The sequence below is a fragment of the Sinocyclocheilus grahami genome, unplaced genomic scaffold (genome assembly GCF_001515645.1).
Source record: "Sinocyclocheilus grahami isolate Dianchi unplaced genomic scaffold, SAMN03320097.WGS_v1.1 scaffold175.1, whole genome shotgun sequence".
NCBI lineage: Eukaryota > Metazoa > Chordata > Actinopteri > Cypriniformes > Cyprinidae > Sinocyclocheilus > Sinocyclocheilus grahami.
The window spans coordinates 599,082-611,390 of NW_015505354.1; the positions used below are offsets into that span (position 1 = coordinate 599,082).

General features: G+C 38.1%; 1 protein-coding gene across 1 annotated transcript in view; it reads right to left on the reverse strand.

The window, feature by feature from the left end:
• erfl (ETS repressor factor like) overlaps positions 1 to 1,011 on the reverse strand; it is a 10,584-nt gene extending 9,573 nt beyond the window's left edge. The window contains exon 1 of the mRNA XM_016283565.1: positions 875 to 1,011. Within this exon, the coding sequence (XP_016139051.1) occupies positions 875 to 1,011 (137 nt within the window). The remainder of the gene's footprint in view (positions 1 to 874) is intronic.
• Between the last annotated feature and the right edge of the window lie 11,298 nt (positions 1,012 to 12,309).

A 12,309-nucleotide genomic window follows, 5' to 3' on the forward strand; every position in this document is an offset into this window, starting at 1 on the left:
TTTTTTTTTGTAACATTCATCTGTCGTTATTTCTTTAGTGGAGTATCTTTCCTACTCAAGAAAGCTAGTATGTCAGTTCAGTCGGCTGTATTCTTACTTAATGTTTTCGGTAGCTTCGCAAGGGCAAAGAAATGTAGATTCAGACTTTTAAGACTTGCCTTAGCGGGACGGTCTTTTACTTTGTGATACTAGACTATCAAATTAGGAACAGATGTTACTGTAACACTATTTAAAGCAATAATTGAACACAATGCAACTGGTGCAGTCAATATCACACCTGTAAATGAATTCATTCAGATATTTTCATCCACCTTTTGTGAAATCTGTATTCAGTGCCTATCGGCCAGCCTATCCAATCAAAGCAAACCTGGCCTTACCTGCCAATGCACCTAACTGCACCCTCTCTCTCTTTCTCTCCTCTGTATGTTTTGCTCCCGCCCAGTAATTTTCCGTTTGATTTCGGAGGTAATGCATTTTTTACAAATCAAAGAGGAAGCCAGGACGCCCTCCACCTCCCACCTCAAATGTAGATTCAGACTTTTAAGACTTGCCTTAGCGGGACAGTCTTTTACTTTGTGATACTAGACTATCAAATTAGGAACAGATATTACTTTAACACTATTTAAAGCAATAATTGAACACAATGCAACTGGTGCAGTCAATATCACACCTGTAAATGAATTCATTCAGATATTTTCATCCACCTTTTGTGAAATCTGTATTCAGTGCCTATCGGCCAGCCTATCCAATCAAAGCAAACCTGGCCTTACCTGCCAATGCACCTAACTGCACCCTCTCTCTCTTTCTCTCCTCTGTATGTTTTGCTCCCGCCCAGTAATTTTCCGTTTGATTTCGGAGGTAATGCATTTTTTACAAATCAAAGAGGAAGCCAGGACGCCCTCCACCTCCCTCCTCCTCCTCCTCCTCCTCCTCCTCCTCCCTTTCCCTCGATCTCCTTCTTTTGCCCTGCTCTTCCCCTCCAGGCCAGTGAGAAGATAAAGGAGCCCCCATCATTTCCTTGTTAGTTTTGATTTGGGCAGCACAGGGCTTTCAAGTTCTCCACATCACCCCCAGAAACATTATAACTAGCAGCCAAGGGAATACATCTTCTCACAATCTCCTAGATATGAAGACACTGATTCAGGGAGTGCACAACCACCACACACACCAAACAAAAAACTCAGAAAAAAAGATGCACATACACATGGACAGGGCAACACAAAGTAATACCATTCCCCAAGACAATATTCTCAAATGCACTCATGAGAAAAGTAAAACTCTTCTGTGACAGGTACATACGATCACATCAAGGTAACAAACTAACAGCAGCTCACAGTTATATCATCTGTGAGTAGAAAAAAGTGGAAGAAAATTTACACCCACACATTTTACTTGATTTTAAAATTATATAAATAATAATTTATTATATATGAATATAAATATATCTACGTATATATGTGTATACTAGGTGAATGAGAAAAAGCTTAAATAATTAATAATTTTATATATAAAAGAAAATTATATTTTGTAAAGCAGATTTCATGGTTTAATATGAAATATTATGACTGTATGTCAAATAATTTTTAATCATTCAGTAAATCTGTTTTGTAATGGTGTGGGGATTCAGAAAGTGCTAGTTTAATGCCATGGAAAATTATTTCTGCTAATCTTATAGCACAAAAGCACTAAGTATGAAATAATAAGTGCGCTGTTATAAACATTATTGCATTTAAACACAGGCATTGATTACTCCTGTGACTAATTACATTTAGTGAAAACTGCTGATTGCACATTAATGTTTTGACAAAACAGGGCTGCTGGAAACAAGGTTGTAACACATTGGGTGGACCAAATATTAAAATGGTAAAAATGGTCCCAAAATAAAATTGTTAAAAGGTGAGGTACAGAGGTGAACTAAAGAGTGGAGGAAAAGAGACAGAACTGAGTAACAGATGGCTGACATTGTTTCTAGTGAAAAAGATGGACAGCAAGGTTCTGAAGCAGAGATTACTGAGGGAATGTGATGAGTCTTGTCCCTCTTGCTCTCTGCTCCCAGGACATGAAACAAACCCTCTGTATCTGTGTCATCTTTCTGTTTCGGGCTGCCACCGAAAAGGACTTACTGAGCACCCTCGTCCCTCTCTCTCTTTCTCCCCCCACTGTTCCTTCCTCTTTCCTCCTTTTACTTTCTCTCGATCTCTCGATTTCTCTTGACTCTACTCTGACAGTCTGCACAGCCTCAGGGTCAAAGAACAGAAGGGCTGGCTTGTCTGTTTGTTATGAAGAAGGAAAAATGGAGAGCAGGGGAAGAGCGGGGCAAGGAGAGAGATGGTCAAGATGGAGAACTTGAAATGGGACACATCTGACACATTGTGAACGCTACCAGACAAAAATGGCAGTTCCTATGTAAACTTGTGGAAGTGAAATATTTTCAGTCGGCTCACAAACATAATTCTGAGACCTTTTTTGTTAACAGAATGTATAGTAAAATTTCAGAACAACTTCATAAATAGATGAGACATCCTTGTCTTTCGGCTGGAGCGTGCAAAGTGAGGGACATTTAATCACATTATTGAAAATTATGAATTTCTGTACAAAGCTTTTTAGATCCCTTTTGTAATGGATTTCTCTAAATAAGGTCTAATAAATTTTAGAGAACCACACTTGAACTTGGAGAATGATGCAACACATGTTTGCTTAAACATCTGTGGCTACTCAGTGTTTTATTGCTTGCTGTCTCAAACATTGATATCATTTTCATCTGCTTCACATTAAAGTTTAGAATTCTTGCTTAAACTCTGTAAATCAATGTCAAGTACAAAGAGTGCAATCTACCTCATATGGACTTTTAAACTTTAAAAATGAATTTAGTGTGGCAATCAAATGTACTGTTTTTAAACATTTTATTTCAAAAAAACAAAAATTGGAAACAAATATTAAACACATAGCATAAGCTAACAAACATAACAGTATGTGTCACTCACACAGTTGTGGCAAATGTCAGCCATACATGGTCCTATTTTGTAACATAATTCTTCTATAAAATCTTGTGTATATACGTTAGATATATTAAATTTATATGTATAAATTACATTAAATTACATTATATCTAATTAAACAACAATCTGCTGATACCAGTTCTGTCATTTAGCATGCCTTAATATTATTACAATCAGACTGACATAAGATTACACTGTCCTTACATCAAAATAGTTTTTGTCCTGTAAAAGCTTTATATTGTTACAAATAGACTTGAGTTTCTTCTGTCACCTCAGGAGGGTGAGTTCACCCCTGTAGCTCATGTCTAATTGGTTGCGTCTCACCCCGTTTACTCCACTCTCCCCCATACCAGCGATCATCTTTCATAACACTAGCGAAGCTTAGATACGAAACCCAATAATTGAGATAATAAGGTAAAGAGAGCGTGAAAGCGAAGCTTCGGCGGTGCCCAACATTCGCGGAGGAGAAAGCCTAGGAAACTTGGTAAAAAATAGAAGACGGAACAGAACTTGCTCAACTTTAGGAGCGATGATTGGAGCGAGCGTGCGATATGGTATCAGTTTCTTATAGAACATCGTACTTAAGATACAAGGAAAAGAAGGGAAAAAAGACGGAGAAAAGGTATCAATCGATAGGGTTAAATTATTCATCGTCATTAATTATCGATCGCTCTCCGTTGCCGACTCGTCCGCCTCGCGCCAGAGTTGAAAGGAGGGAAAGCGCGCTTTATTAAAACCGGCTCGAGCCTCATTGTTTCATGTCCCGCGGCAAAGAAAAAGCTAGAGCTTGGTTCTGCCCGCGCCAGTGAAAAATATACACACACATCGCCCCCCTTAAAGCTCTTTTTCTCTCCTCGCTCGCTTTCCCTCCCGACGCGCGGGAGAGCTTTGGGGAGCCTCGTACGGTGTTCACGGGGCGGCTGTGTCTCGCGTGGATCGATGTGGGATCAATGGCTCTCGCTGACTAATAGCCAGAGAGCGCCTTTGATCTCGCCGCTGAGAGATCAAAACCTGCGCGAGAGGGAAGAGAAAGCGGGAAATGCGCGGGAGAGCGAGCGGACCTTAAACTTCACACAAACACGTGCGCCGCTGGTACTTCGTTACATCTGCGGTCGTCTTGTGAGGTGACATCACAACGTATTTTCCACAATTGTTTACTCTCCTTCAATGAGCAGAAAGCAACGCCCTGTCTTCACACTAGATAGACAGACAAACAGGTTAATTTAGATGTTTTAGTGAGCCTATGCAGCGTATACTAAGACCGTTGTAACCCTCAAACTAAACATTTAAAATATTAAAAAATTAGGCCACACAAGTGAGTTCTATAGGCTACTCGCTTCATAACCACTAAACAAATCGGTGCCATAGTTCTTAATTGAAATAATGTTTGTGTATTACTTTGTGCACGTTTTAAAATCAAGTTTACGCGGAAAACCAAGACACATTTATTCTGCTTCAAATGTTTTGGCTCTGCAAGATGTTCATTTAAAAGGTGTGAAAAGCTAATTAATATAAGTAGGCTATTTAAAGAAAGAGAGTGGTGAAGAAGTGAAGTGCAGACTGCTCGAGGTCTTGAGATCACAGCAATTTAAGTGTGCATTTCAACACCAGATGATGCTCCATTAAATCGCTCTAAATAAAGCAGCAACCAGTTAGGCTAATGAATCCTGCTGTTATGCTTCTTATGCTTCCTTTTATGTCTTTATCACGAATAGGCCTACTGTTTTACAGGACAGAAGGTACAGCTATTGCGCCACATTTCTTCCTACTTGCTATATCCCCCTCTCTCTTTATCCCTCCTCCCTCTGGTCAGTGAGTAACTCTCTCTATCGCTCTCACTTCCCGAATTAACCACTCAAGAAGTCACCACCGACTCAATCAATAGCTCATACATAAACCCCGCTATAATCGCTCCACATGGCTGTCTGTCTGCCCCCTCATCCCTCGTTACCCCTTCATTCTCTTTTACACGCATTTCTTCTGTCCTCCCACCTTCTATTTATGTTGGCTTGACAACTACTAATTAAACTTATTGTTCACTTTCTTATTGCTGCCTTCTAATAACTTCTTGTTTTTATCCATAGGCACTGCGCAAAACTGTAATTACTTTAATTACTGTGTTTCTCTGCACCAGAAAATGTATGTGATGCCTCATTTAGAGTCAGTCTAAATGGCATTTTTGCTTTCCGTCTTGTGCTTTCTCTGTGTCATCTGAGAGAATCACCTCTCCTTGCAATTCTAATGTCTCTACACTAGGAGGTGTGCTGCACAGCTTTGACTATTTCTCAATATTTAGATATTAGTGCAAAATGAATATTCGGTTTTACAAAAACAATATTATTACTGCAGCAAAGAATTGTTGGAAAGCAAACTTGGCAGCAAAGAGTTTTCTCAACATTTAATTTACAAAATGTGCTTTCTGTGGTAACATAAATTAACTGTGTTTTTTCCCAAGTCAAAAATGTTATTTGATATGTCCGAATCAACCTGTGTCTACATTATATTACCCAAAAATCATAAGGGGATAGATACAAATGCGTAGGAACAATTGCACTTTACCACTTTTTGCAGTGCAGGTATGATAATATGGCAGGCAAAATAGCTAAAATTGTGCTGACAAAGAAGTTAATCAATATTTCATGCACTGTCTCCTGTTTAAGTGTGTAACAAAGTTATTTCGAGCTCACCGATTAATTTGTTTTTGCCAAAGCAAGTAAATATTCAAGCTGGACTCTCTCTCTCTCTCTTTAGTCCCAGCTGATCTCCTTCACATATTCAAAAACATTGAAACACAGAAACCAACACACACAGACAACACACAAGACACAAGACACAGAGAGAATTGAAAGATTACACACGAACGGGGCCCCTGCTCATATTCCCCGTTCTCCAGCCTCTCTTTCCCTCTGTCTCTGTTTCAGACTCTTTGATTCGATGGAGCGGTTTGATCTGAGCGAGAGCGAGTTTTGTAAACACATTTTTGCGATCATATAGCCATGGGCAAGGGGAGAGTAAAGCGCGTATAAATGAGGGAGAGAGAGGGAGTATGGCGAAGCAGGGAGAGAGCGACGTTTAATGAGAGGCTCAAGTGGAAAGGCACACGGTCGGATTCAAACTAGCGCAGAAGTGTAGAGAAATCAGCCTTCCCCACCGGATAGGTTGATGAAATATAAAGTAATAGTGGATGGCTGGCTCTGCTTTTAAACAAACAACTCGTGTGAAAAGTGCTATATAGTATCTAAATCGACATTTCCCCACGGAGAAAGAGAGAGAGAACAATTTTGCAAAAGGGACATAGCAATCACAAGCAAGGACAGACACAAACGCATTACGGTGGGAGCAAATAAAGAGAAAACTGTGGCGAAAAACGGATTCGGTACGAGCTAAACTAATAAATGTGCGCGGTCCTATTCTTTTCTCTGTTTCTTTTCTCCAGATCGGCGTCGCGAGCTGCTAATTCGTTTAACTTCGATTGCTGGCGCAATAATAGCGCTAACCCGTCGCCTCCGTCGCCTCCGTCTCCTCCGTCTCCTGTACTGCAGACTTCAGATCACATCTCATTGGTAGGGGAAGAAGCTATGAGCCCATGTCACTGATGATGGCTACAATATATACGAAACAAAATAATCCACTATAATAATTACTTTAAAATCACTTTAAAACACTTAAATCTATGCAAATCATTGTGAATAACAAAATTAATGAATCTCTCTCTCTCTCTCGCTCTCTCAATATATATATATTAATGCAATATTTAGGCTGTATAGTAATCTCTTTTAAGATTTCTGAAACGGACACGGGACTAGAAATATGACAATGAGTTGTGAAACGCTTTACCTAAGCTATGGCAAGTTTTTTTTAAATGTAGCCTACACTCTTAAAAATAAAGGTGCTTCACGATGCCATAGAAGAACCTTTTTGTCTAAATGGTTCCATAAAGAATCTTTAACATCTGAAGAACTTTTCACAAATGGTTCTTTGTGGTGAAAGAAGGTTCTTCAGATTACAAAAATGTAAGAAAGAGATGGTTCTTTAAAGAACCTTTGACTGAATGGTTCTTTGTGGAACCAAAAATGGTTCTTCTATGGCATCGCTTGAAGAACCTTTTGAAGCACCTTTATTTTTAAGAGTGTAATGTCATTATTAAATCTTTTTTTATTTAAATATTTTGTTTGTGTGTATTAATCGGAACATGACGCAACTTCTCATTATCAAGTTATTCATTAAGGCACATGCACCACCAGGCCCCGTATCGTCTATTTGCATAAAAATCCCAGCTGCTCATGCCTCAGCCCCTTGCGCAGAAAAGGAAAGCTCTTCTTTCTGTCCTTGTTTAGTGTGTGCTTTTCCAGCTTTTAAAAAAACGAATAGCTCGGAGCCGTAAGTGCGTTTCTGTTCGGCAGTGGTGGTGTGCGTGTATGAGTGTGCGCGCGCGCTTTCTTTTTCTTCCTATCTTCCTCTATCCAGGGAATTGTTCTCAACATTCACAAACACATCGCAAATACCCGCCGGCTTCACAGTATCGATTTCTAATTAGACGGCAGGATAATCGTTGGAGAGAGAGAGAGATGAAAAAGGGAAGAGGGTGGCAAGAATAAATAAATAAATAGGTCTCGTGATTAACTGAATTAATAAACAAGAAGTACAAAAACAAGAGAGCAATGCAAAATAATGGCCTTACCTACATTCTTGTAGACACTGCGAACAGGCCCATAATGTGGAACTATGAAATTAAATGAAAGGATTTTTTTTAGCAAGAACATCTTCGAGTTTAAGATATTTTCTGCTCTAATGCTAAACTGCTAAGCTATAGGCCTAGGCTTCTCATTGGTTTACTCTAGACAGCTTACTGTAGGATATCTACATTTACATAGGCTACGTTTTAGTATTTTTAGTTTTAACTAAATCTACCTGCTACATCGCAGGTCTCAGAGGTTAGTCCGGGTCTCAGGTAGCTCATTTAGGCTATACTTGAATCAAGCTTTCATCATCATGCATATAACGCCTGTCTTTGGCGCGCGTAAGACGCACTTTCTCTCACCCCATTTTCGTCCTTCTCTTTCTCTCTCTTTCACTCTCCATCTCGTTCTTTTCCCCCTCACTCTCTCCTCAAGCATATGCTAATAACTCGGGTGAATACACACCAACTTAACCCTTCTCTCCTTTGTGCTCTCCACCCTCTTTGGCGCGCTCTGTCATTATGATGGTGATAAAATGTAGGATTACTCAAGAGGGCTAAAACAGTGACTGCCCTGCCCCGAACTCAGCGCACACTATCAATCTCCCGGAGTGCTGCTGGAGTCCTTCCTCTGTCTCCGTGTCTTTTGCTGTTTTTATCTATTATAGCACCTTATCCTACTTGCATTCACGCAACTCTTTATTCCTATGTGCAGTGTACGGTTAGTAAAAGTAATGTATAAGTTGTCTTGTGGCTTTAGATTTTCTGTTTTTATCAAATCGGTTTATTAAGTCGCTTTTAATAAGGGATGAAACTTTTTTGTCTAGCCAAAGAAAAAACTTGAAGGCAGATGCACGCAGTGAACACATTGATCTATTCTCTCGCGCGCTTGTATCAGAGATCCGTATAGGATTTCTTTTTTTCCGTTTGTTTGAAGTTCTCTGCATTACCGATGGTCTCATTACCGACACGCAAGAATCTCTCAATAAAGGAAGCACGTCTTACAGGCAGGTTTTACTCCTTCCAGGTGTTGTTTCTGCATATCACGCCCACAAGACTATTATATGCTGTTGTTGATGTTACTTGTATAGCCTAATGATGATAATAATAATAAGAATGATAATTTTCCTTGTTTGCAATACGATGTTTATCACAGTTGGGTCAGAGTGATATTTCTGATAACCTTCCGAGAATCTTCTTTAATTAATCAGCATTAAAATCATGATGTAACTGTAATGCAGTTCTCTAGTAATGTATATGATGAGAAGACTCATGATACAGCAGACGCGTGGGTGGGCGAGGTTTTCCCAAACTACAGGAGCTGTCAGATCCAAAGGGGCTGAACAAAACCTTCGCCACTATCTCGGGGAGTTTGTCTCCCTAACACAACAGTGCGAAAATACTGCTGAAGATAAAAGGTTGCAAGTCATCTGTCGAGCTATTAGTGAGCATTAAATAATTATGACTGACTGTTGGTAAGTTTCAGAAATGTTGATGTTAATTTATACAGAGATTAATAAATGTGCCCCAAAAAAGCATGTAATGACATTTCATGTGATATGTACGATTACAAGGGGCCCGACAATTACCATTGCCAAAATATGAACTGAAGTCTACAGACGCAATTCTGAACTCGCCTTTGGAAGAAGAAGAGGACACGCGTAACACGCACTTACTTTTTTTCCATAGAGAACTCTTGCAGGGTCACACATTTCTGATATAAGTAATATCATTATTAAGAATATCTTGATCATAAAAAGACTGCAATTAGCTTAGCAAAGGATAGCCTAAATATTTATACTACGTAAATGTCTATTATGTGTCATGCAGAGACTGGGGGTGTTTTTTTTCCGGATAATATTTTGTGTAATGACTTTGCATTAATCAAGATGTACTAATATAGTTTCTGGTTTGGCAGTTTTGTTATTTTCTCTGTTATAAACTGATGAAGAAACGAAAAATCTTGTATTTGGTGCACCGAACCCTAATAAAAATAACAAGGCAAATATTTGTGAACCCTTGATATTCGTATAACGGAAAGGTCAATTTTCCAGCACTGATGAATTATAATAGAAAATTATAAATAGGATAATAAATTATAAACAGTTCTCAATATTCGTTGTGAAATCATGTGGTTTTCTGAAAATGTTGTAAATAAGGGTCTTAAAGATATTATTCATAGAAAGAAATTAAATTGTCATTATTTTCTCACCCTCATAAAACTGTGTGATGTTCTTTATTCTGTGAAACATTGGGGTTAGTTATGGCAGAATGGCCAAGCTGCTCTTTTCCGTACAGTGAAGGTGAATGTCAAGCAAAATTTTCAGTAAATATCAACTTAAACTGCATTTAATTTTTCCTTGCACAAAGCTATATATGGCTTCAGAAGGGCTCTTTTTTGATGCTTTTATGGTGTTGTATATTCTTGTCCCCACCGACTTTCATTGTATGGAAGAGAGCAATATGCACATTTTTCATAACTTAGTGTGTGTTCCACAGAAGAAAGAAAGGTATTTACACATGTTAAACATCAGTGTGAGCAAATGATGACAGATTTTTCATCATGAAAAATCTATTAAAGTTGCAGGGAAAGGGCTGTTCACATAATGATCATTTCACAGCAACAAATCAACCAGGGATCATTCATTTTCACTGAGAGCTGGCAATTTCTGTGATGTGAGCAAGTAACACCACTGGCAATGCAAAATAAGTTTGTCAAGAAAATTTACTCCAATAGTCTATTGGCTCTAAGGGTCTCCACAATCTACTTAGGATTATGATGCTTTTGGGAAACACATCCAGAGGCAGTTAATGAACATCATCACAATTTAAGACGATAGTGGTGCTGGTTGACATCAAACAAATCAACATGTCCTGTGAAAACCACTTCTGCAATGTTACCTTTTATCAGGTCTTACCAAAGATCAAAATCTGTGCTTGTGAAATCTTATACTTAGAGTTATCTGGTTTAGACTCTTCAAACCAATTGGTGTAAAAATATAGGCATGAGCATAACAAAACTTGGGGTCCCAAATGGAGCAGTGACTGTTCCCAAACTTACTGATGACAAAACCAAGGAGGCAAAGGAACTAAACCTCAATAATCACTAACTGCTAACCCTTTAACAAGGCTCCAGGATCAAGAAGGTGCTCCCAAAATGACTTTCAACCCCACAGCATTCTTCTTTACCATCTAAATCTTCATCTGTGCCATGGGCATTTTCAGACCCTTTGGAACACTACAAAGTATGGGTGTGCGATATTGACAAAAAATAATATCTCCATATTTTCTTGGATTTTATCGATAACGATAATTAGACAATATTTTTCTGAGTGTGTTATTGTGATGGTATCTTAAGGACTGCCGTGGAGAGCTGACTCCTAAAGGTTTTGATATTCTTCATATTCTGTGTGGTGGTCAGTTCACATTGATAGAAATTAATATTTTCCAATAAGTTTAAATTGATTTTTATATTTTATGGGCATTTTTACCTTTATAAAGCCATTTTTCTAAAAGTGTCCATTATCTTTTGAGTCAAATTCTTACATTTAATCAGTGAATTAGAATAATAAGACATTTGGGCTGTTACCAAGCAAATTAAATCAGTATCAATAAAATTAATATATGCAATGCAGAGAAAACACAGAAGCTGCGTCTGAAGAGGCATTTAGATATATTTACACACTACTGTTTAGTGCAGAACATAAATGCATTTAACCTGCGATTACAAATGCATGAATAATGTTTTGATATATTAAACATAAAACGTTGAATACTGTTATTTGAAATTATTTAAATAATAAAAAGAAACTTTAAATGTGAAATTAAAACCACCAGCAGGTGGCAACAAGTAACTGTTAAAAAGAGAGTCATTGCAATTGAACTGAATCATAAAAACGGTTGATTCATCCAGACGAAAAACAGTGCTGTGGCTGTGTTTTGAATGATTTTTGTTGTCGAAATAGAGCAAAAACGTGTCTAAAACGTAAGTCTCTTAATTAACTTCTTGTTTTTGAATGGTTGTAAAAAAAAAAGTGTCAATATTACGTTTGTAATCATGGTAATTTTTGGAGAAAGAAACTGCACTTTTTGTGTGAAATTGATATAAAATATATACATTTTCTGTCGCCATATCTTGAATTTTGTGATCATTCTAAACGCATTTTATTAGACTGAATCATGCAGTGAAAGAACACATTCTAAATGTGCACTCGCAACTCTGTAGGGGGGTTTTGAATAGGTTTTGCAAAATACTCTATAATGTCAAATCGCACATTGTTAAAACAACAATTACGATATTATCGTAAACGATATATATCGCACACCCCTACTGGAGAGTTGTCTGAATTCAAATCCTCAGATGTTTTATTCGTTTCCCTATAAACACAGAGTCAAGTTGCAAAGACTGCAATGCTCTTGAAAATTGTAGCAGAACTGTAGAATAAGAGAGTTACTGCAGCATTTATCCTCATTGTAGTTAAACTTAAATATGAGGATCAATAAGCGCTGCAGAAAACAGCAGCACTTTTGTTAAGGAAAAAAAAGAAAGTTTGGAAACAAACCAAAGTTGTAGGTGTTGTTTAACCATAGAGGGGGCACATAAAGAAAAAGAACATGACTCATCAACATGTT